Source organism: Otolemur garnettii, unplaced genomic scaffold (genome assembly GCF_000181295.1).
Source record: "Otolemur garnettii isolate 467f Iridium unplaced genomic scaffold, OtoGar3 scaffold00057, whole genome shotgun sequence".
NCBI classification, from domain to species: Eukaryota; Metazoa; Chordata; class Mammalia; order Primates; family Galagidae; genus Otolemur; species Otolemur garnettii.
The window spans coordinates 1,303,976-1,329,637 of record NW_003852452.1 but is presented as its reverse complement, the minus strand read 5'-3'; the positions used below and the strand labels follow the sequence as shown (position 1 = coordinate 1,329,637).

General features: G+C 37.4%; 1 protein-coding gene across 6 annotated transcripts in view; it reads right to left on the bottom strand.

The window, feature by feature from the left end:
- LOC100966263 (solute carrier organic anion transporter family member 1B3) overlaps positions 1-25,420 on the bottom strand; it is a 94,465-nt gene extending 69,045 nt beyond the window's left edge. For 2 of the 6 annotated variants that reach the window (XM_003792495.3, XM_012806787.2), the window contains exons 1-2: positions 7,144-7,219; positions 2,415-2,564 (exon numbers count right to left, since the gene is read on the bottom strand). In XM_003792495.3, the coding sequence (XP_003792543.1) occupies positions 2,415-2,498 (84 nt within the window). In that variant the 5' untranslated portion in view covers positions 2,499-2,564; positions 7,144-7,219. The other 4 variants (XM_023514728.1, XM_023514727.1, XM_023514729.1 and 1 more) reach the window with 4 other exon arrangements.
- Positions 25,421-25,662: the final 242 nt, after the last annotated feature.

The window sequence follows — 25,662 nt, the reverse complement described above, 5'->3', positions numbered from 1 at the left end:
CCCCAAACCAATTTACAAATTCATTGAGTTCAATCAAATTCTCAGCAAGGTTTTTTCTCCAGCTATTCATAAAATTTGGAAGGCCAAGAGTGCTGAGAACATATCTGAAGAAGAGTAGAAAGAGATTGCCCACAGTAATAGATGACAATTCATATAAAGTTCCAGACAATATCCATCCCGAGTGTAGGACTAGACAAATTACCAAAATAATAGGAAATAGACCTGAGAACAGATTCATACATATACAAAACTTTGATAGAGGACAGAAGAGTCAGGACAGATAAGTGAGGAAAGGAGGTGCAGAACTGGAAGAAATGGTTTTTTATATGGGGAAAAGTTGAAATTAAGTTTTTACTACATATCTGATGCAAAAATTATATACATCAAAGATTTTAATTTCAAGAGCAAAGTGTACTGATATAAATCTTGCTCAAAATAGAAATTAAATACTTAATTCTAAAATTACTTGATAAACTCAAACATGTTAAAATTAAGAATTTTGTCCAAAAACTCAATTCAGGAAATGAAAAACTAGTTACAAACTAGAAGATACTTCTCTCACCTATAATAACAAGTTAACTTTAAAATATTCTTTTGGAAGGGATCAACAAATACAGTAACATCTTGAGATATAAAATTAATATCCACAGATCAGTAGCTTTCATATACAACAATAATAGTCTAAGCATCAAATCAAAGGAATAATACTCTTCACAGTAAAAGAAAATGGAGTATCTGGGAATGTACCTAGCAAAAGATGTGAAGGACCTCTACAGAGAGAACTGTGTAACCCTGAGAAAAGAAATAGCAGAAGATATCAACAAATGGAAGAGCATTCCATGCTCAGGGCTAGGAGGAATCAACAGTGTAAAAATGTCCATACCACCTAAAGTGATCTACATGTGTAATTCAGGCCCCATAAAAACATCATACTTTAAAGAACTTGAAAAAATAATATTTTGTTTCATATGGAACCAGCACAAAAGTCCAAATAGTCAAAGTGAAATCACTGTGACACTATATAATTAAAAGCAGAAATAATCCAGCACGTTATATTACCCCTAGACAATTGCATTAGCCCATAATTTTTCCTTGTGACTGCCATTCTGCTTAAATATTATTCAAATATTTCATCAGAACAGATCTTACCAGTAATCTCTGAAAACAAACATACTTCATGTTCCCTGGACAAAGTTAAAAGGAACTTTATATAACATCATTGCAAATTAATCTGACCTCCGTGGTCTATTCCGGTAGATAAAACTAGACTTTTGATCAAGTAAAAATCTTAAAATACTGGTAGGCGGTGACTGCGATTTTTTTTTTTAAATTTCCTCAAGACTTCCCTATAGGGGTTTTGTCTTAGCTTCCTCATCTAGCACTGTGCTTAGGAGTACTTTTCCTGTTTATGAAAATGCTGGGATCATTCAATGCCCTTGATTTTTGTGACAAAACCAAGAGGCAGAACTATTCCTTTTGTCAGCTTGTGGAAGACCTGCTTTTGGAGCCAGGTCTTTTGATTACTACAGATCTCTTTTCCATCAGACTGCATTACTTGAGTTATCAGGATAAAAAAAAAGAATAATTAAATAAGTCAAGACCATAAATTGGTTCACAAGTCATTAATCTTCTAGATTTATTCCTTAATTCTAAGAATACTTTTTACATGTCATTCATTACACAGTATCTTCTTTTATTTTAACCATGCTTACAAGTTATCTCTTGGTATCTCAAGAATGAAAGAGAATATATCAAAATATGTCTAAATTTTCTATATTAACAAACTCTTAAGCACCAGAAATTTCACTGAAGAACTACTACTTGACCATAAAAAGGAATGAAACGATGTCTTCTGCACCAACTTAAATGGGTACTGGAATCTATTATTCTAAGTAAAGTATCTCTGGAAGGGAAAACAAAATACCACGTGTACACTGTAATAATTGGGAGCTAATTGATGGGGACAAAGAAATATAAAAGTCAGGAAATCAAGAAGAAAGGAAGGAGGGGAGGGATAAAATACCTGTCAGGTTCAATGAACACTATTGAATGATCACATGATAGCACATGAATGATAGTGTGATACGCACACTGAAAACCCTAACTTAAGTATTATAAAAGGTAACTATGTAACAAAAACATTTTGTACATAGTTACCATTCAATAAAAAAAAAACAAAACATTTGTACCCACCTAAAATTTGAAATAAATAAGATAAACTTCACCAAGGAAATACTATAATCGGATTCAAAGGTGGATTTAAATAAAGGTAAAGGTCATTTGTATGTTAACATATGGTTCAATTAAAAAATTATAATTTGAAATATATTGTTCTTTTTTACAACTGATTACCTATCAACAAATAAAAACTCCCCATTTATTCATATAGTTTGAAAATGTGGACCTCCTTCTACCTTGAATCCATCACAGCATCGAGTTTTCTTTTCCTCTGAAGATGTTGCCTCTGTTGTCTTATTCGAATGCTGATTTTGGTCCATGTTTGAACTACAGATTCATTGATGGATGTTCTTAATTGTTGCTGATGCTTGGTTCAAAATGATCACCTATTCAAAGAAGAAAATGTATAATTTATTTTACTTTAATGATATACAATTTAGTAATAAAAAAGCCACAAGATCAACATCAATCAAATAATCACTCAATAATATTCATGCAAAGCCTACTATGGTCTGACCACTGGGCTAAGTTAACGTAGGACAGGAGAGGAAACCCACACACAAAGTCCTAGCCTAATGAGGTTATAATTTAGATGGGGAAATAAATCTGTGGAAAGGAATTTAAAACAAGTAAACAAGATCATATAGAATCACATCATAGACTATAGGTGTATGAACAGAGAATTTGAATTAAAGAAATTAAAATTTCGGTATTTTTTACATATCTAGATTATAAGATTTACAGAAGCAAATTCTGTATATGTTTAATCCTCATAGTTTTACAATGTGCCAAATAGTGCTTGGCACATAGCAGATACTTAAAACAGGCAGAAAAACAATGTAATGAACTGTAATTTGAATGGCCTAGCACAGTTTCAGAGAGGAGATGCTTCTGGAACCATGACTGAAAAACATATAGACTTTGGTCTTGGGGTGTGCCACAGGCTTTTGGGGGGAAGACACAATTGTAAGAGGGTCTTTCCCTAACCGATGCAATCAGTGTAACCTGGTTTCTTGTACCCTCAATGAATCCCCAACAATTAAAAAAAAAAAAAAAAAGCAAAAGATCCTGCAAGTACCTCTGATCATGCATGATCTTATCATTCTGGCCTTACTTTATTTTTATTTTTTTTTATATTAGCTCATAGCTGTGTACATTGATACTGTCATGGGGTACAGTGTGCTATTTTTATATACAATTTGAAATATTTCCAACAAACTGGTTAACATAGCCTTCATGTCATTTTCTTAGTTATTGTGTTAAGACATTTATACTCTTCATTTAGAAAGATTCACATATACCCTTAAAAGATGAATCATAGATGTGATCCCACCAATTACCCTCCCTCCACCCATCCTCCCCTTCCCCCATGTTCTTGGGCTATAATTGGGTTAATTGTGTTCATTTATCTTTCTTTATCTTTCAAGAGAGAATGCATGCATGTATTTGAAAATTCAAGTAAGAAAGACAAATATGCTTCCTCCAATCTTGATTCCCTTACATAGAAATGTGATATGCATTTTACATTAAATACACAAATTTTTCCATTTTTGATACACATGGCAGCAGGCCACCAACTCTGTTCTCTCTCTACCCTGTTGTATACACTTAACTTCATATTGATTAAGAACGTCCTCATTTTTCTTATGGCGGTAGGGTATTTTGTCATCCATAATATATTTAAGTAGTTCTATGTTGATAACATTTAGGTTATTTCATATTAGAACATTTTCTTACTATATAATGTTTTATTTATGTGTGATCATGTCTGTAGGATAAATTCCTGCCAGCAAAGTTTGGGGTTCAAAATATGAGAGAAATTATAACTTTAATAGTGAGGAATCCCTTATTTTAAAAATAGCAAACGAGTCAACTTTTTACCTTCACTTATCCCTGTATGGAATAGTGGGTCCTTCACCGAGGTTTAAAAATGTGTTCTAGTTCATACATATGTGCCTGATACATAAGTATGTATACAACATATCTGTAACAAATCTGCATATGCAGATACGCCTGAGTATAGATACATGATTTTTAATAGGACACTAATTACATAAGGTATGTAATATATGTCATATATACCATTAATCTCACTATTGGCCATAGTTATGTTCTATAAAACTGCTGGGAACACTTGGCAAATACTGAATCATTTTTCTTAGGGTAGAGAGAGGGTTAAATGTTTCATGCCTCCGGACCCAATATTATCCCCAACTAATCAATACATAACCTTGTTTTGTATGTTTCTATTTAAAGACCCTTTATTTAATATGTGCTGTTGAGATGCTATCATTGAATTAGTGACCAATAGCACCGTAGTTTATCCCGCAGGGGGGCTGCCACAGCTCAGGCGTGTTTCTCTGCCCGGTGCTCTCGGGATAGGAACTGTAGCACTGTAGCACTAACCTTGGGAGCTATTTAGAACAGTAAACTTAGCTGCACAGAACACGAAAAGTAAACAACGTGGTATCATGTAGACCATAAAAGGGACATTCGTTTGCAGTGTGCAAACTCAAACACAAAGGGGGGGCATCTCCTCAGCTTGGGAACATGGCAGCCCAAATTCGGTGCCACTCTGGGCGTGCGCGTAGGTGACCAGGAAAGCCCCCAGTGTTGATTTTGTTGTTCCAAAGGCATTTGCGTGAGCAGGCAAATTCGTTAATACAGAATCTGTGCATAATGGGGATCAAGTGTATATTTTATTCATGAATTTCTTTGACAAGGATTTAATTATATTACAAATATAGAAAACATGAATATATGGTGCCTATTTCATGAATAATGTATAAGCGTGGAAAAATACATATCTAGGCATATTTTCACTTAATGTATACGTGAGTAAATATAAACAGATGCATGAACGCAGAAAACCATACCTATGTACATCTAATTACTCCAATTATTCCACATTGTGTGTGTGTGTGTGTGTGTGTGTGTGTGTTATATATGCCTGCATCTGAGACGTTCAGTTCCTAGGTAGAATGGAATGAGGAGAAAATCAATAGTTTGGTGGTCTCGGGGTCCTAAGCAGCACTCAGAAAAATTTCATACCACTTTTGCCATAAATTCGTCTTTCTGTTTCTTTCCCCAGAATTTAAACGTTAGCAGATCTTTCTTTTTAATTAATAAATCCTGTAATGGTGAATCTTTGAATGATTTGCAAAGTGGATAGTACTTCTTTTGCTTTAGTCTTCTTTTTTTCCATTTCCACTAAACAAATAATTCTTGAAAGTTTGAAGGCTATTGTCTCACCACTCCTAGTCTCGTTTGTTTCAACTGATGAACTTCTGGTTGTCCTGACATCTGGCTTTCTTTCTATTGTATTTAGGTCATATACATTCTCAGAAGCTCTCAAAGATCCCTCATAACATGCAAACTAAGATTTATCCTTCCTCACTGAGTGTTCTCACAACCTAAACACCATGTTGTTGGAACCTTATTTACCAATACAAGCATAAGCACCTTCAGACCACTCTTCCAAGAAGAAAGCTCTCTGTCCTCCTACACTTCTTTTCCACCTGGAATGTGCTTCCTCATCTCTTTGCTGTTTAAGGCTGCTCCAAATCTTACCTTTCCATATTTTCCCATTTACCCCCGTTGAAATAACCTCCCCCACACAACTACACCTCTGGAGAATGTACCTGTGTACTTTTCTCTGTATGTCCCCTGGTTTTGGAATAAATTACCCAGCACACACACACACACACAATTAAAAAATGTGACCACTTTGTTTAAAATTGTGCTAAGTAACTACAAACTAATGAGATAATTGAAGTGTCAACTTAAGCTTGACATAATACCACACTTTGTGCATTATCATGGCATTGTAACTCAGCTTGTTTGTAGGCATTTAATGTTTGTTTCTGGGTTCCAAATAATTGATATATAAATAAATCTGGGGACACACTATATGTGTAAGACAGAGCCACAAGCATTTAGATTGAGAATTGTACCTCTTAACTCTCCCCTGAACAGAACAGGTAGGATTTTCCTGGTTTGATTTGGGTGAAGTGGAGAACAGAATTTTACGTCTCTGCCTATCTGTACTAAAGCTTTTTCTATTCAAGGGATCGGAGTAAATCACTGCAGGTCAAGTGACCCAATCTCTACATGTGTGTATGGATCTGAGGAGGAAAAAGAAATAACAGCTTTTACTAATTTCTTAGACCTTTGGTCATTCCCTCTTACTTTGACAATTAAAATAATTATTTTATAAGGACAGACCCCTCCTGAATAATAGAAGGAAACTAATATTTTTTGAGCCCTTAGTTCATGCCAATAACTGTGTGGAGAGTTTTTTTAAAATCTCCTCCTTTTAATTAATATAGTTTGATGTAACCATTTCAAATGGTATAAAAAAAATCAATACATTGTACCCCACAAATGCATAAATGTATGCATATCTATGTGTATATGACTTAATAAAAGGAAAAAAAATTAAAAAATCTCCTCCTTTTCCCTCACCTTGAGTCAAACTTGAGTTCAAACAGGGAAGTAAAGATAGACTTTGAAGCACATTCTATTTATTTATGTTTGTCAAATAACTCCTTCCCTTGGTCCCTATTATTCAGTAACATAAAATCAAAGAAATTGGTAGTCTAGCCTAATCAAAGAAAATAACTGTCTCACAGCATATTTTAAGATGATAACTAGAGGTCCATTTTTTCATCCTTGAAGTTCCAATTGTCCGGGAAGTAATAGGAACAGAATTTCAAATTTTATTTTTAAATTTACAAATCTATGATTGTAATTTATCTTTAAGAGTATATTAATGTAAGGCTCATCTCTCTCCAGAATGGATAGTGATTAGGTTTTAAAGGCTAAGAACGTAAATGTTCTTAGAATGACAGAGCATAATATTAATATTTATAATATTTATCATGACCATCAAATCATTTTCTTCCCAAATTTATGAAAATTTCTTATATAGAACTGTTGAAATTAGAAGCTCTAGAAGGTTCTTACCTGAACTTAGAATCCTATAGCAACTGCAACAAGCCCATCCTTTATCTGATGTTAAAGTCTCTCTTTAAATAGATATTTGGCTTTTTTAAAATCAGTTCACTGATGATTAACCATCTTATTAGGTCATTGTCCTAGGCAAATAGGAAAGTATTGCCTAGTTCATTCTGGGCATCCACTCCATACTTCTATATTTTAAAGGTTATTTAAGCATTTCTCAGAGTTTGCGCATTATTTGGTTAGTATTTAAAACAAACTTTATTTCTGAGAATGACTTGTACTTATTTATTCAATTAAATTGGTTGCATGCAATTGTCTTCTTTGGTCATACAAATAGAACAGCTTATCCAAGGCATTTAAAAGTCTTCCAAGTGGAAAAGAAGGCAAACCATTTATAAAATGTGACTATAAGTTACAATTGCATTCAAAGACACAATATACCCATCTTTGCTAGGTAATTGGGAACAGTTCTAATATGATGTGTGTGGGATACTGGATGTTTCACATGGAGTAGTAAAGTGCCAATTAATTACATGGCAGATCTTCTAAATAGCAAAAGTCTAGAATGCTTTGGATGGTATGTTTCTTTCATCACGCCTTGGGAAAGAATGGTCATGAAATTTCCTTTTATTGACTTCAGATGGAGGGACCCAGTTGAAAAATTTCTTGAGCAGGGGTGAAGTTTAATTGACCAATTAAACTTCAAATAACTCAATACTTCAATAACTCAAAAACTTCCAACTCTCTATCATGCTTCAAGTATTGGGCTCTGTTCTGAAAGCGTCCTCATGTAAATAAAGTACACAGCCTTCTTGTGCATGAATATTTGTATACATATATATGGCCAGGCGAGGATGCATATATGAAAACATTGTTGCCTTTTATCACTCACTCGAAGATTGTTGATACAGTTTAATATATTTTCAATTTCTGTGTCTCAGTTATTTGGCAGAGTAGTTCTAGTCCTGGTTAATTCTTGAAAACATCCTGAGAAGAGCCAAAGAGTAGAGAAGGGGAGAAGGATTAGGAAGTGTAGGGACATGTAGACCCAGGGCAGAGGCTCCCCAGTCCTCTTCTCCTGAATCAGAACTACCGGGTTGTCTTTGTCATTCCGGCCCCAGGCATGGGAGATTCTGACTCAGGAGGCTTTATGCTTTTGAAAATAAAAACTTTGGATAATTTTCACATATCACCAGAATTTGAGGACCATTGTAGCAGAGATGCAGAACATTTTCCATCACTTTTTATGCCTTTTCTTTTATTTGGAGTGGGAATACAGTTTGAGTGTTCTCACGTGGTTTCCCCTTAAAATGTCTATTTCTTTTATGACACATTAACTTCTTTTAAGATAAATATATACTTAGAATGAAGACAAAACAGTACAAATTAACCAAGCAGCTTTCTATTCCCTGAAACAAAGCTGTCAGCAGTAAAATTCTGGAATGTTTTGAGAGTCAAAGGGCATTTTCTGTGTCCTTTTTTCTTCCTAAGTAAATTAGACGGCTCATCTCGTACAGCTTATGGGAGAACAAAAGTGGTCAGAGAAAAGATATTGCAACAGTTGTTTCAAGATCAATATTATGCTAACAACCCTGGATCAACAGAATTGCAAAATTTGCAATTGATCTGTCTTTTAATACTTATTCCAAGGATAATCATTATAGTTCTGATGAAAAATATCATGGTCTTTGAAGTCTGATGAACTTTGATGCAAACATGTCTGGGCTACTTGCCAGCAGTGTGAATTTCAATAAGTTATTTAACCCCTCTGAGTATCAATATTGATGTCTATAAAGCAGGAAGTCAATATTTGGGATAAGAATTTAGTGCATGTCAAGTACCTTATACACTGCCTGGCACATTACAGATTCAATACCTAATTAAATTCATTGTATGATATTTGCATACTAAACATTTTTGAAGCAGTTACTTCATATTGAGTAGAAATCAACTCCCTTAAATATGTGCCCAGCAATTTTTTACAATAGATTTTTGTCCCATGGTCTTGAAGTGGGTTCCACAGCTACCCCTTCACACCCAAGTTTGCTCTTTCAGGCTCAGAGCAAACCTGCCTTTGCCTGCCCACCACATTTCTGCTGATGGCGGTCAAGAGGTAGCTCCCGAAAGCTGCGTGCTCCTGGAAAGGACTCTCATGGCTCCATACTCACCAATGCTCAATGCTCAAAACTCTCACATAAGCATGACTAAATTTTTTATAAAATTTCAGTTGATTTAGGGGTTATAAGTGCAATTTTTTTTACATGGATACATTGTGAAGTTTTAGCTTTTACTGTGCCTGAAAGGTGTACAGTTGAATCCATTTTATCCAATTACAATTTTTATCTATCCCTCTCCTCTCACCTTTTATAGTCTCTAAGGTCTATCATTTCACTCTGAACAAACATACATCCCCTTAGTTTAGCTCCCCCTTATAAGTGAGATTATGTGATGTGTGTCTTTCTTTTTCTGAATTGTTTTTCTTTTTCTGAAGAATTAGGCTTTCTTTTTCTGAATTAAGTTAATAGCATCTAGGTTCATCTGAGTTTTGGCAAAAGACATTATTTAATTTTTTTCTTTTTTCATGGCCAAGTAGTATTCATGGTGTATAGAGAACAAATTTTCTTTTTCCACCCATCCACTTTCATTTTGTATTTTTGCTGTTGTGAAGCATGCTGTGATAAACATACAAGTGCGGGTTTCTTTTTGATATAATGATTTTTTTTCCTTTTAGTAGATAACCAGTATTGAAATTACAGGATCAAATGGTAAGTCTATTTTTAGTTTTATGTGGTATCTCCACACTGGTTTCCATAAGGATTAGAAATGTACACCCCCACCAACAGTGAATAAGGTTTCCTTCACCAACTCCATACCAATGTCAACTGTTCTTTGACTTTTAAATAACAGCCATTCTGATTGGAGTAGGGTAGTATCTCATTGTGGTTTTAATTCACATTTCTTTGATGATAAGTGATATTTATCAATTTTTCATATGTTTGTTGGCCATTCTTGCTAAAAAAAAAAACTCTGTTCATGTTGTTTGCCTGCTTTTTTAATAGGGTTGTTTGTTTTTTTGCTGAGTACTTTGAATTCCTCATAGTGCCTACATAGTAGCCCTTCGTTGGATCATAGTTTGTGAATATTTTCTCCCATGTGTAAGTTGTCTGTTTGCTCTATTGATTATTTATTTTGCTATGTAGAAGTTTTCTTAGTTTAATTAACTCCCGTTTGTTTATTTTTATTTTTGTTGCATTTGCTTTTGAGTCTTGGTTATAAATTCTTTGCTAGGCCAATGTCAAGAAGAGTTGTTCCCAGGTTTTCATTTAGAATTTTTGTGGTTTCAGGTCTTTCAAAGTCTTTTAATCCATCTTTTTGAGTTAAATTTGTATATCCTGGAAGGTAGGGTCTAGTTTAATTCTTCTGCATATCTTTATTCAATTTTAATGAAACCATTTATAAACTCAGGTATCTCTTTTCCCCAGTGTATGTTTTTGTCTGCTTCATCAAAGATCATTTGGTTAGAGGTTTGTGGTCTACTTCTGGGTTCTCTATCTTGTTCCACTGATGTATGTATCTGTTTTTATATCATGCTGCTTTGGCTGCTGTATCTCTTCAATATAATTTGAAGTCAGGTAATTTGATGCCTCTAGTTTGGCTCTTGTTTAGGATGGCTTTGGCTATGCAGGCTCTTTTTTGGTCCCAAACGAATCTCAGGATTGTTTTCTCTAATTCCTTGAGAAATGACATTTGTAGTTTGATAGGTATTGCATTGACTCTGTAGATTGTTTTGGGCAGTGTGTCATATTAACAATTTTGATTCTGCCAACCCATGAGTGCAGGAGGTTTTCCCATTTGTGATCTATGATTTCTTTCATCATTGTTTTGTAGTTCTCTTGGTAGATATCGTTCATCTCTTTTGTTAAATATATTCCAAGGTTGTTTTTATGTTTTGCAGCTATTATAAATGAAATTGGGTTCTTGATTTGATTCTCAGTTCAGTTGTTATCATGGTAAAGAAATGCCACTGACTTATGTGTATTGATCTGTAACCTGAGAATTTACTGAATTCATTTATCAAATATGCAAGTCTTCTGAAGAATTCTTTAGGGTTTTCTAGGGACAAGATCATATTCTCAGCAAACAGAAATAATTTGACTTCCTTTTTTTCTAATTGGATGTCCTTGATTGATTTCCCTGCCTGAGTACTCTGGCTACAGCATCTAGTACTGTACTGAATAGAAATTGTGAGAAAAGTAGGCATCCTTGTCTTATTTCAGTTCTTAGGAGAATGTTTTTAGCTTTTCCCTATTCAGCATGATATTGGCTGTGGATTTGTCATAGATGGCTTTTATTATCTTGAAATACATTCCTTTTATGCTTAGTTTGTTGAGGGATTTAATCAAGAATGGATGCTGGAGTTTATTGGTGCTTTTCTTAGAAGGCATTTCTGCATTGAAATGATCACATGGTTTTTGGCTTTTATTCACATTTATTGAGTTGTTTATGCTTCACTATCCTTGCATCCTTAGGCTAAAACCCATTTGATGATGGTGTATTATCTCTTCTGAGAATTTTAGCATTTCTGTTAATCAGGGATGCTGGACTGTAATTTTCTTTTTTGTCACATCCTTCACTGGCTTTGGCTTCATATGATGAGTTAAAGGAGAATTTTCTCTTTCTTAACCTTTTGGAAAAGTTTCAGTACGATTAGTACTAGTTATTTGTATGTCTGGTAGAATTCACCTGTGAATCTGCCTAGTGCTGGGCTGTTTTTGTTCTTGTCCTTTTTTTATTATTATTAAATCACAGCTGTGTACATTAATGTAATTATGGGGTACAATGTGCTGATCTTATATACAATTTAAAATATTTTCACCAAATTGGTTGGGAAACTTTTTATTACTGATTTAAACTCATCACCCATTATTGTTCTGTTCAGTACAATTCTGCAGTGGAAGATAAAAGGGGGAAGAACCTCAAACTTATAGTGCCATCTCAAAAGATGCAGAAAAAGACATTTGAAAAAATTCATCCACTCATGATAAAAACACTTGCAAACTACAGGTAGAAAAACTTCCTTACAGTGAACACTCACAGAAGCATCATACTTTATCATATTTCTATTGAGCATCCATATCTTAATGAATAGAGTGAAAATTGAGAAGTTAACAAATTGGAGGTCCAATGAAGTAGAAAAAAGTGCATACTGGGGGTAATTGAGGAAACGAAATAAAGGAAAGTGGAGGGGGGAGAATAGTGGAAATTTAATTTATTCTTTTGGAGCAGTTTCAGGTGAAAACAGATTGAAGTAAAATGGAAAAGTTTTTCCATTTCTCAACGAGGCATAACAATTCTAGTCAAGTTTATCTTGCTTTGTCTTTTTTTTTTTTTTTTGAAAAGTACATTTATTTCAGGATCATGTGAGGGTACAAATAACCAGGTCAAAGTATTTGATTTTGTTAGGTGGAATCCCTCTTGTGGTTATGTCCCACACACAAAAAGTGTGCCAAACACTCCCACCCCGTGCCCATTCCCTGAGAGCACCCCAAGCCCTCCCCCTCCCCCTCTGTTGTTACCCCTCCTCTGAACTTGAATTGAAATGAGTTTTTCTCCTATGTGGGATGCATCAGATCATCCACTGGCTTCATATTAGTATTGAGTACATTGGATAATTGCTTTTCCTTTCTTGTGATATTTTACTAAAGTGAATGTGTTTCAACTCCATGTAGGATATTACAAAAGAGGTGATGTCATCATCTTTTTATGGCCGAATAGTATTCCTGGTATGCGTATACCAAAATTTGTTAATCCATTCTAGAGTTGATGGGCATTTAGTCTGCTTCCACATCTTGTTGACTTTAAATTGAGCTGTGACAAACAATCTGGTGAAAATGCTTTATGATAAAATGATTTTTTTTTTCTTCCAGGTAGATGCCTAGTAGTGGGTTTGTGGGGTCAAATAGGAGATCTAACTGAAGATCTTTGAAGAATCTCCATACTTCTTTCCAAAGAGACTACATCAGTTTGCGGTCCTACCAACAGTGTAAGAGTGTTCCCCTCTCCCCATATCCGTGCCACCATGTATAGTTTTGGGACTTTGTGATGTGGGCTATTCTTACTAGGGTTAGGTGATAACTCAGGGTGGTTTTGATTTGCATTTCTCTGATTACAGTGATGGGCATTTTTTCATATGTTTGTTAGCCATTTGTCTGTCTTCCTTAGAGAAGGCTCTATTCATGCCTCCTGCCAGTGATATATGGGATTGTTAGCTTTTTTGTTGTTGATGGATTTGAGTTTTCTGTGTGCTATGTCTTTAAGGCCCTGCTGTGCAGCAGCACTTTCTGTGATGAAGAAAGTGTTCTATGAGGCAACCCTCAAATGCAGTATGAACTAATTCCATATACCAACTGAGCACTTCGATGTGGTGAGTGTGACTGAGAAACTGAGATTTGTAGGTTGAGTTTATTTACTTAGTTTAGATTCATATAGTCATGTGTGGCTAGTGGCTACCATGCTGCCCAGCATAACTTCAGGTTATCAAACTGCACCATGGCTGAGATGAAGCCTTTTCCCAGTGTCACAAATCTTACTTAAATCATTCCTAAGTCTTTTACCTTAATCTAACTTCTTCCAAGTTCTGAAATACCAGATCATTAGGCTGTTAGGAAATAGAGAGAGTAGGCAATTACTATTACTTCCATTTTCTTATATTATCTTTCCCCTCTTTTATCTTTCCTTCATTTCTTCTTCTCAGGGCCAAACACCAACCATAATGTCAGAAAAATTATAATCACTCAATATATTGTGGCTATTGTAACATTTTTTTTCAATTATAGATAATATTGTAATGAACGTCTTTATATAAATATTTGAATACATCTATGGTTATTTCTACAGTAAACCATCTTAGAATTCAAATTACTGATTCAAAGAGTGTTAAACTTTTAAAGTTCACTTTTCAAATTGATTTTCAGAAATAGTTCATCAATAACAGTCATTTCATGTTAATTGCAACTCTTAACTCATATCTACCAGCCATACAAAATTTTAAACAATTAGTTGCAAAATTAGTTGTTCCATTTTGCATTTTCTTCATTATACACAGCATTCATGCTAATTTCACAGGACCTTATCCTTATGACAGAGTACTCTCAGATATTTCACATAATACAGTTTTTCTTCCCTCAATTCTTTTTGGTTCTCTTGAGCTCAAACCCAGGAAAATGTTTTTTTAACACTCAAATGGAAAAAAAATACCAGTTGAATAACACTGGTATCATATTGGTTTCCTCTAATAGAAATTTTAATAAGCTATAGTTTTCTGATATAGTTTGAATGCTACAGATGACAAACTAAAAACTCTTTTCTGAGAATTACAACTTTCCTAGAGAATTCTCAAGGTATTTCTTTTACATAACATAACAAAGATCAATCTCAATTTTCAAAATTGTCTTTGGAGCAACAGAATGTTCCTGTCCTCAACTACTGCAAATCAGGTGTCTCTTGAAATTTTGGTTGTGGCCACACCTCACTGGATCATCTTGCCTGTTTTCCATAGGTCTTTCTCAGTGTGCTTTGCATCCCATGCACTTCTTTAAGCCTTCTTAATGTCATCTTGAGTACATTGACTATCCGTAGCTGCCCCGTAGCGTTATAACACAATGTGCTGGCTAGTTTAATCAATCACTCTAGAAGCTAGGAATACAGAGAGCTGGTAAGTCTTGGAGTAAAGGAGAAGGCCTAGGTGAAAAGGAGTTAATGTTATGCCTACAGATCAGAAGCAAATACAAAGAATCAAATGGAAATTACCTGTATAAAATACTGATGATTGTGAAATTGTCCAGGTGGTAGGTGAAAGTAGACTCCTATCCGTAGAGATGAATGCTGTAATATAAGCTGTTCACACATCAATGTATGCTAAGTTATTTAGAACTTTGCAGCAAAGAAAACTTTGATTCTTCAGCAATCAGGAATTAGCTCTTTACTGGGGCAATATTTATGCAACCACTAATCTCTACTCAAAGGAGATTAGAGTCCTAAGCTAATTTAACCCATGCCCAGGTTCTTACAATATTTTTTCATGAAATTTTATATTAAGTGAAGTAAATGTAATAATTGAGGAGTAAATTATCATCTCAGTGGGGTCTTACTGTTAATAAATTGTGTTACTGAGGTTTCATGGTAAAATGAATTCTGTTCTTCTTCCATTCTCTCTGAAGAATAGTCTTACTTGGCTTCAGGTGAGAGAGATAGGACTGGACTAAAAAGGCAAGTGCACAGCAACAAGGAAGGGAGTGACCAGGGAGGCCTACTTGATTTAGTAAAAAGGATATTGCAGTTTGTGAACTCCTTTAAGGGCAGAGCTATATCTATGGTGTTTGCTTCAAAAGCTAAAACGTTCTATATACTAGAGAATATTCATCAAATGATTACTGAGTAAAAGAATGAATGATAAAATAGAGATTTGAGTGTTTTCTGTTCTTGATTTCTTTTAAAAAATTAAGAAACCTATAAAAGAAATTTGAAAGGAAGTGAAGGACGGAGGCATGGTAGGTGGAATAATGGCTGTCAAAGATATCTATGCCCTAATTTCTAGAACCTGTAAATGTTAACTTATATGGGAAAAGGGACTTAGTAGATGTGATTAAGTTGAGAATCTTAACATAAGGAGAGTATCCTGGATTATCTAGATGAGCCTTAAATATAATTTAAGGTGTCTTTACAAAAGCACAAGGGGAGATTTGACTGCAGTAGCGGTTCTCAACCCATGGGTTGCAACCCACAGGAACTGTATTAAACGGTTGTGGCATTAGGAAGGTTAAGAACCACTGGACTGCAGTCAAAAGGTGATGTGATGATAGAAGCAGAGATTGGAGCTACGTACTTTGGACAATGGAGGGAGGAGCCATATAGAAGGCTACTAGTTGCTGAGAGCAGGTTCTTCCCAGAACCTTAATCTGCTTTTTTCCCCACTATCACTTTGAATTGAGATCCTGCTCCACACTGGAATATCCCAATGATATGATTCACTCAGCCATATAGAGATTAGATTTTCTCACAGACTCTGGTTGCAATTCTTATCACCTTGATCACCTTGGAGATAAAGTCTAATGAATCTCCTTGGATGAGGGAGAACATTATGTTAAGGTTCAGATTGTAGCCTGAATACAGATTTCCTGGGCTTAAACACCATCTCTTCCACTTAGAGATGACATAGTTATAACCATGTCTCAGTTTTTCTCATCTTCAGTATGATGATAATAATAATACCACCTGCTTTATAGAATTCTTATGAAGATTCAATAAGTGAATTATTTGAAGCATTTAAAACAATTTTGACCACAAAAGGTCACATACTTGATCATTCCATTTCATGAAAAGTCCAGAATAGGCAAAATTAATATAGACAGAAAGTAGATTGTGGTTGGTTGCCATGGGCTAGTAGAAAGACAGAGAGGTTACTATTAAACAGTACTGGGTTTCTAAATGAGGTAGTAGTGATGGTTGCACAATTCCATGAGTACATTAAAATACCACTGCATTGTATGCTTTTGAAGGGTGAATTTTATCGTATGTTGAGTATATATCAATAACAAAAACAGCACTTGCATCTTATATGGCTATTACTTTAAATTAATATTGAGATCACTGTTTTTGGTCATCTTTAAAAGATACATCAAAATGGGTGCTATGCACTGATTTGTGTTTCCTCAAATTCATATTGAAGCCCTAATCCCAATGTGACTGTAATTAGAGATAGGCATTTAGGAAGTAATTAAGAATAAATGATGTCATAAGGGTTGGCCCTTATTTAATAGGACTGGTGGTCCCTCTCTCTTTCTCTCTCCTCATGAACACAAAAGAAAAGACATGTCAGGATTCAGCAAGAAAGTAGCTACCCACAAGCTAAGGATAGGAACTGAATCAGCCAACAGCATGATTTTGGATTTCCCAGCCCACAGGATGTGAAAAATAAATTTCTTATTGTTTAAGCCATGTGGTATTTTGTTGTAGCCCAAGTGAACTAACACAGATTCCTTTTTTTTTTTTTTTTTTTTTACCATAGCCTGGGGTTATCCTATAACAAGTACTAAAAATCTAAAAATGTAGAAATGACTTTGGAACTGGGTAATGGGTAGAGGCTAGAAGAGTTGTGAGGAACACACTAGGAAAAGCTGAGATTGCTGGGAAGGGAGAGTTGGTAGAAATATGGACATTAGATGCAATTCTGGTGAGGGATCAGAAAAGGGAAAAAAGGGAAGCTTAACCCTCCATTTTCTTAGAAAATATATAAATAACCACAAATAGAAGGCTGATAGAAATATGAGTATTAAATGACACTCTGGGGAGGTTTCAGACTGTAATGAAAAGCATGTTATTGAATAATGGAGGAAAGGCGATTCTTGTTATACAAAGTTTAGGAATTTGGCTGAATTGTGTTCTCATGTCTTGTGGAAGACAGAACTTGAGAGCAATAAAATTGGATATTTAGTTTAGGAGTTTTCTAAGCCAAGTGTTGAAGGAGTAGCTTAGTTTCTCCTGACTTCTTTAAGTAAAATGCAACAGAAGGGAGATGAATTGAAGAAAAACTTGTTAAGAAAAAAGAACCCATCACTTTAAGATTTGAAAAATATTCAGCCTCTACATGTTGTAAAAAATGAGAAAGCTTATTATATGATTCTCATGATATCACTAAGGGGAATCCATTTGATAAGGAGACTAGTATACCTGTGAAGCACAAGCTTAATTATTTACCACAGCAGAATCTAGGAAGAGAGGTGAGACTATGCCAGAAAAACATTGCCAGATGGGACTAAAGATTACATGGGACAGAAAAAATGGAATCACGTGAAAGAAGGATGCCAGACTTCTTTGATTCTGTAGAATAAGATAATAGAAGTAGTGGGCTGCCATCAGGCTTTATCATTCAAGAAAAGGGAAGAATGACACTCAAGGAAATTCAGAAATCATGGGGGATGCCACTTTCCCACAATCCTAGGGGGCATAGCTAGTTCCTCCTTGGCTTCAAAGAGTGAGACTTTAAAACGTCCTTAGTTTGAGAGTGTCAGGATGCCACCATCTAGTACCTCAGGGGTGGACTTATCCTTCCAGAGAGCCCCCCCCCCAAGGGGGTAATGCTGTGGTCTCAGTGGGCCTGGAGGGAGGAACAGTGAACTAAAGAGAATTATTCCAAAGCCTGCAGATCTAATGAAATTTGCCCTACTAGGTTTTAGGCTAGTTCAGAATTGTCATCCTTTTTTTGAGTTTCCTTCGTTTGAATTGTGAATGTCTATCTTATGTTTGTTCCACCACTGTGTTTTGGAAGCACACAGCTTGTCTGTCTTTATAGATTCACAGCTGGATATGGATTTTTGCCTCAGGATGAATCATATCTTAAGTCTCATCTATATCGAATTTAGATAATATGTAAATGAAACTTTGAACTTTAGATTTTAGAGTTGAGGCTGGAATGGTTATGACTTTTTGGGCTGTTGAGATAGAATAAACTTATTTTCCATGCAATAAGACTATAAATTTGAGGGCAGGGCTGCAATCATAACAGATTTCTTGCCTGGTTCACAGTACATCAACACACAGAGGCACCAAGGGTTGTAGCAGAGAAAGTTTCATCAAGGGGAGGCTGAATGAGGAAACCTCAAAACCACCTCCCCAAAGAGTGTGGGGATAAGAATCTTAAAGCATTGGGATGAGCAGTGGGCTGAAATATGGGGATTGCTGATTTGTCAAAAACTTAGGTTGAAGTCGAAAAATGGGGGAATGTGGAAACCGCATTCTTGCACTGAGTTGGTAGCCTTGTGGAGAGTCTTCTGACTGGTTGGCATTCTTCTGAAATTCGGGATTTTTTTTAAATTATTTTTTAGGAGAAGGAAAGAGAGGCTATTAATCTGCTGGTGAATGTGGAGGCTAATTGGTCCAGTACTAAGTACCAGTGTCCTTCTAAGTAGAAGTACAGAGCTTTTAAAGTTTCTGATAAATGTCATCTTCAGCTAAGACAATCTCAGTCTCCACTTGGATTTATCCCATCTACTTTGGCACAAAGGACAAAGGGGACTTCCCTGCTCCTCCCAACCACTAGCCTAAGGCAGAGATGTAGGTTTTAGTCAAAAGGATAAGCGGATTTTAAGGGAAATATTTTTACCTTCTCCCCCTTTCAGGTCATTTTCTCAGTTACATATTCCCCATTGTTAATTTTACCTTTCCATATCTATGGGAAGAGAGGTAACCATAGTTATCAAACTATTTTCTGCCAAATTGGGACAATGTTTTAGCTGGAAGGTATGGATTATCAGGTGAGAAAGGGCATAAGCAAAAACTACAACTGTGAGAAATGACGAGGTGAAGGAGACTGTCACCTTGCACTCAATGTCCACTATAGGATTAGAAAAGAAACATAAGACCTCCGAGTGCAGAGCTATTACGTGGACTCTGAATGTGATCCAAGAGACCAGCTTTGGCAAATTCAGAAATCATGTACAGAAATACTTGTACCAAATGAAGCTTAGGACAACAAACTCAGTAAGCAAGATAGATCAACAGAAGAAGCAATAGCTCAGCAAAATCCTCACTGAGGAGTCATCCCTCTATCCTATAAAATGATCAAATAACCAAAAAGATTAGTGGAAAAAAATCAACACCTTCATTTTTTTTTCTTTATTTCAAACTAATACTTTAGATCACCTAAGGCTGGCCTTTCCACCAGGGGCTACACCTCTTTACTGTGGTATGGTGGATGCAGGGTGTGAGTTGTTAGAGGCACTCCATAGGCACCCACCCTGCTTCTAAGTGGGGCAGGGACCTGAAAGAGGAAAACTCACTGATGGTGGCTGGCACCTGACCCACTCATTTGACATATTGTTTTATTCCATTTTCTTTTCCTCATGGATATTACAAACTTACCTTGGGTGCTGGGAAGGGTCGCTCATAAACTATTTCTTAGGGGCTTAAGACCACCTTTAAAGGGCTACCTCTATCCAGAGGAGGACTAGCAGCAATACCTGTGTAATTTTGGATTCTAGATATAGGGCTTTGTTTACTTTTTGGGTTATCACTACTACAAAGGAGAAAGGAGGGTCCATCTCAATGACCTATGGGATTATTGAATTTATTATGTCCAATTCCTTGGAAAAATGGTTCCCCAGCTTTCTGCTGGGGGTTCATTCAAAGAAGCTCATGGGCAACCACAGGACACTGTGTAGCATATCCAGGTGCAGATGGCAGAAAGCGTGATTTCCCCCAATGGACACCACCATAAAGTGACACACATGGTAACTCCTCATGGAGGAACTGTCGAGCTGCCTCTGAAGGTCCCTGCCCATGGCATCCATCACCAGCGCACCATCCTCCAACTGTCAGGGCTGCCATCACCCATCATCCTGTCATCCTCTGAGGCCCATTCCTGCTCTGTGCTGGTATACAGGCACTGGAACTTGGTGAAGGCCCTATCTCTTGATAGAAGCCCATAGAGTGAGAATCCAGAATGATTCCTTTTTTGTCATAAGATAAGCCTCTATTCAGCCTGAAAAGGTATCCACCATATCAACCTGGGTATCTGGCAAAAGCTGCCAGTCATCAAAAGGATGGACCACCTGACACTGGGCTTCCGGTATAGTGGATCACCTTCTACTACACGGTGACTGCTCCAAGCATATAAACAGCTGCAAACAGGGTCCTTTCAATGAGGTCCCAGAAAACTATCTGGTATCCTTCTCCCAATGTACATAATCATGCAGGTGCCTCAGAAGAGGCTGAACCAAAGCTTTGGGTGGGAGATGAGCCTATGAAATTGTCTCCATTCAGCTGTATCATCTCAAATGTCAGAGCACCAGTCTTTACTATTAAAGGGATCTAAATCTGGCTGGGGCGTCAAGGCTGAGGAACAGAGTGGACTCCTCAGCAGCTCTGCCAGAGTCCTGATTTCTGTGGTCCGGATCAGAGGCTCTGCCTTTGTCAGTGAAAGGGCTCTGTATGAAGGCTTTGCTCCATCTGTCAACTGCAGGATCTGCAAGTCCCCTGGTATGCGCCCTCACCGAGCAGGGCAAGAGAGCCCTTTTAAACCCTTGAGGCAATGCAGTCCAGCAGTGCCACGAGGCCATCCCAGTCCCAGAATCACATCACTCAAAGGTAACTGGCCATCATTCTTAGTAATCTGTCCAATATCATTAGTGGCATGACAATCCTGCATGTATCCATACCCACTGGAAGGGAGAATTTAAATTTTCTTAGGCCTTAATCACTTTTGGTAGCGTTCTCCTGCCAGTGTTGTAATGATGAGCAGGTGTGTTGGGGCCTGAACTTTAAAGCAAACTGCCCGTCAGTGGCAGCCCCCCGCCCCACTTCACCTGGCCCTGCTATTCATCCAGCAGGAGCTTAGTGCCCTCAGAGGTAAGTTTCTGTTGCTTCTGGAACATCTCCTGCAAGCCTAGCTGCTTGCCCAGGTCTGCTGCCTGAGCTTTCTGTGGGGAGTCCTGAGCTGTTACCTGCGGATGACTGCCTCACTGCTACCTGGCTTGCAGGGTGCTGTGTGCAGCTGCTGGTGGGGGCTGGGCCATAGGAGGAAGTTAGAGAGCCCCTCCTCCAGACCTCTTCTTCCCACATGGCTTGGCACCAGCCAGGTGAATCTCTACTGTCAATTTACACCTGAGCCTTCTATGGGGATATTTAGTTGGGGCTACTAGTGAAGCAGGGGTCCCTGGGAACTTTTGACTGTTTCAAAGGATCCTTAGGTGGCATAGTCATCAGAACACACAGGTTTTAGTTTATGTTAAAGGCCTTATTAACTAGCTGTGAAAGATTCATGCTGATTGCCATGCCCTGGCTATGGGTACCCTCTGGCCAAATCGAGTTCACTGTTGGGTAGGTAGAGACCATTTCTGACCTTGAGTCATAACCTAATGACCGTGGGTTGAAGATTTAGTCCAGGTGACGCCCGCCCAGCCCTTCCCATGGTGCCCAGATGGCAGGGGTGCAGGTGTTTCTTCCCCTTGCTGGTCCTTTCTCCTACTGGTCTTCCCTCCCACCAGGTCTGCTCCTAGGCTGTGGCCCATCTGGTGTCTCACCCTGGCTGTCTGTGGAGTTCTGTCAAGGGAGGAAGGCCTCATCTATCAAAAATCTTACAAGCAAAGATCACTTCATATAATGCAAAAAATAAGCTTATCTCAAGCAGAGAGTTTGAGGCTCAATATTCCAAATTTGTAGTGGTAGGTTGACCATTTGAGCTCTGAATTGTCCTTTGATATAATTTACCCTTTAGTAAAAACTTGTGCATGAGAATTGGACATTCCAGAAAACCTGTTGTGCCTTTGACTCATACAAATACTTGCCAGTAGAGGCACCATAAACCATCTAAGGTACCCAAAGGGGGTCATTCTTCTTGTTTGTATTTTTATTTCATTTTATTTTATTTTTTAATTGAGACAGAGTCTCACTTTTTTGCCCTTAATAGAGTGCTATGACATCAAAGCTCACAGCAACCTCCAACTCTTGGGCTCAAGTGATACTCTTGCCTTAGCCTCCTGAGTAGCTGGGGCTACAGGTGCCCACCACAATGCCTGGCTTTTTTTTTTTTTTTTTTTTTTTAAGCAGGCCCTGGATGGGTTCAAATCCACCAGCCTTGGTGCATGTGGCCAGCACCCTACCCACTGAGCTACAGGCTTTATTTTTAAAGAATTTATCTTCCATTCTTCTTGAAAGCTCATTTATCTACAAAAAAGATAGTTCAATTTCCCCTTTTGCAAAAGCACAGAAAGGCCAATTGAGGTTAATTTGGGGGAGAAAGAGACAATGAATAAGAACCTTGAGAATGTATCTCCAAATAAAACTAGGAATCCAAACAACAAATTATTGGGGAAAGAGCCAGCAGCTCAGAAGAAACCAGGGATCATCAACCACTGCTTTTCCTTACACCCCATACAAGTGGTACCAATCAGCACTTTTTCTCACACTCCAGGTAAGTGGTATCACAATATAAAAACTCACCAGACAAATAGTAGGAAAAATCACAAATAATAAAACACAAACAATGTAGGTAATTCCCAACATAAACCATCAACTTTTCCATAGTCTATCAATCAAATGAGAATTTTCATTTAACAGCCACAATTCCTCACTCCAGTATGTATGTTGAATTACAATAACACCATTCCCTTTACTATAAATGGACCATTTAGCCAGTAGTGATACAAAAATTTGCAAAGAATTAAACACAAACAATATAGGGAATTTCCAACGTAAACAATCTAAAATGCCCCAGCTAATCAATCAAATGGGAATTTTCATTTAACAGAACACCATTCTCTTTACACCAAGGTTCATATCTATAAGTTAAATATCAGCCAAATTTTTTCCAAAGGAACTTGAGGTAGAGCTTCTTTACACTGCAGCAAAACTCACAAATAATGAACAGACAATATGGGTGATCCTCAACACAAAAATGCCAGTGCCTATCAAACAAATGGGAATCCACAGAGGACAAAGTACCCTCAGATGGCACCATGGATATGCCTCAGCTACCTTACCACAGGGCTGGAAGGATCACAAATGTGAATCCAAAGGGGATAAGTGCCCCCCTCCAAAACAGTGATGGGAATCAAAGGGGACGAATGAACACCAGCCCACTGGAAAGTTCAAAACTTCCCAAATGGACAACCTAATTCTCTCATTCCCTGGGCTTCAACAAAACCTCAGCCACAGGACTGAAAGGTTCAAAATCTTACCCCAGTGGGTAGCCCAATCTTTCTGTTCCCTAGGCAACCCTCCCCAGGGGACGGCCTCATCTCCCCAGTCCCTGGGAATTGCATAGGAGCTCTGAATTCAGATCATGTTCAGTAGTCCCATTCAATCTCATGACTTCCACCTCCAATGGTGCCTCTAAACAAATAAAACCAACAGGAAGTTCTGAATCCCCTCTCCCCCATGTGTGTGGAATAGAGTCTTTGATGTATGCCAGAGAACTTACCCCACAAATGGCCTCGTGTCTGAACACTTTCCAAACAAATCCAGTTCCTTCTCTTCAACTCAGTTCAGGTTGTGAGGAGCTGTATCTACTTTGGGGAGACAAAAACAGGAATTCTCTGAGGCTAACAGAGGCTCTGGGAGCTTGTGGGACATCCCTGCTTTCTCACCTATAAGGAAGATGTTCCTGTCCATGAAAATGTACGGCTTTAACATGCAGCTGCTCCTTGCCTCTTCCAGTAGTTGTGGGGTGCCTTACCACTGAGGTGCCAATGGGCCCACCTACAAATGCCAAACTTTGTAACCAAAAGTTTGGCACTAGTCCCCAAGCCACATCTGAAGAATGAGGATAAGTGGTTTGAGGAGAAGGAAAGAGAAGTTTATTAATTTGCTGGCAAATGAGGAGGCTGGCAGATTCCCATTTCAAAGTACTAGCATCTTCTGAAAAACATCTTAAGCAATTCTTGAGCCAAAAGTGTTATAGTCCTCAAGTCCTATATCCTATCTATGGGAACAAGGTGAAGCCAGGGTCTAGTACTGTATGACTCTTTTTTTTTTTAATTAAATAATAGCTGTGTACATTAATGCAATCAGAGGGTACAGTGTGGTGTTTTCATATACAATTTGAAATACTCTCATCAAACTGGTTAATGTAGCCTTCATGTCATTTTCTTAGTTATTGTGTTAAGACATTCATACTCTGATTTTAGAAAGATTCACTTGTGCTCTATGACTCTTAATAAGAAGCTGCAAGGAAGTGGGTCAGAATACAACCAATTAATGTCTAATTAAAATTTAGCCTAAAAGCCTGGCTTGTAACTCTTGTTAACCCTGTGAGGATAGTTTCAGCACCATCCCACCCGGAAGTCTTCCTTTACTCAATCTTGAGGTCTTCCTTATCCCACTCCCCCCACCAAAGTCTTCCTTTCTTCAATCATTAAAAGGGAACAGGGTGATTACTGCTTTATCTAGTTCCTTCTGACAGGAGTACAGAAGGGGGTACCGTGATTAGGATTGGAGAAACGATTCCGTTTGGCAGAATTAAGCTCCACATGACAATTGTTAGTGCTCTTCTCTATGGTTCTAACATAGCATTTGACTGAGCATTAAATCACAAGTTAAATTATAAGCCCTGTTAGTATAAGGAAAGCCCGAATTTCAGGAGCTCTTACAGAACTATAAAAAGCCTTGAATGATTCAGGAGAAAAGTCCAGAAAACCAGTCAGATAGTTCCAGGAGAAACTTATTACCTGAGAGCTGTTGTCTGATTTTGTCAAGGGTGGTCTTACTAACCTCAACTCAGGAGTTGATATGCAAACAGCAAGTTTTATTGGTTATTTCACAGACTCTACCCTGTTTTGTTTTGACACCATCAAGGACAGTCCTGTTATCTAAGACAATCTGGGCAAGAGTCTATTTCTTTTTGCTGGGCAGCCAGTGCCAGGGTCATCTAATTTGTCAAGATCCCCAAGGTAATAGGTGAATTTTTAATCATGTGCTCATGGGTTGCAACATCCCATCAGGGAAATAAAGTTCGTCTAGGAATTGCCC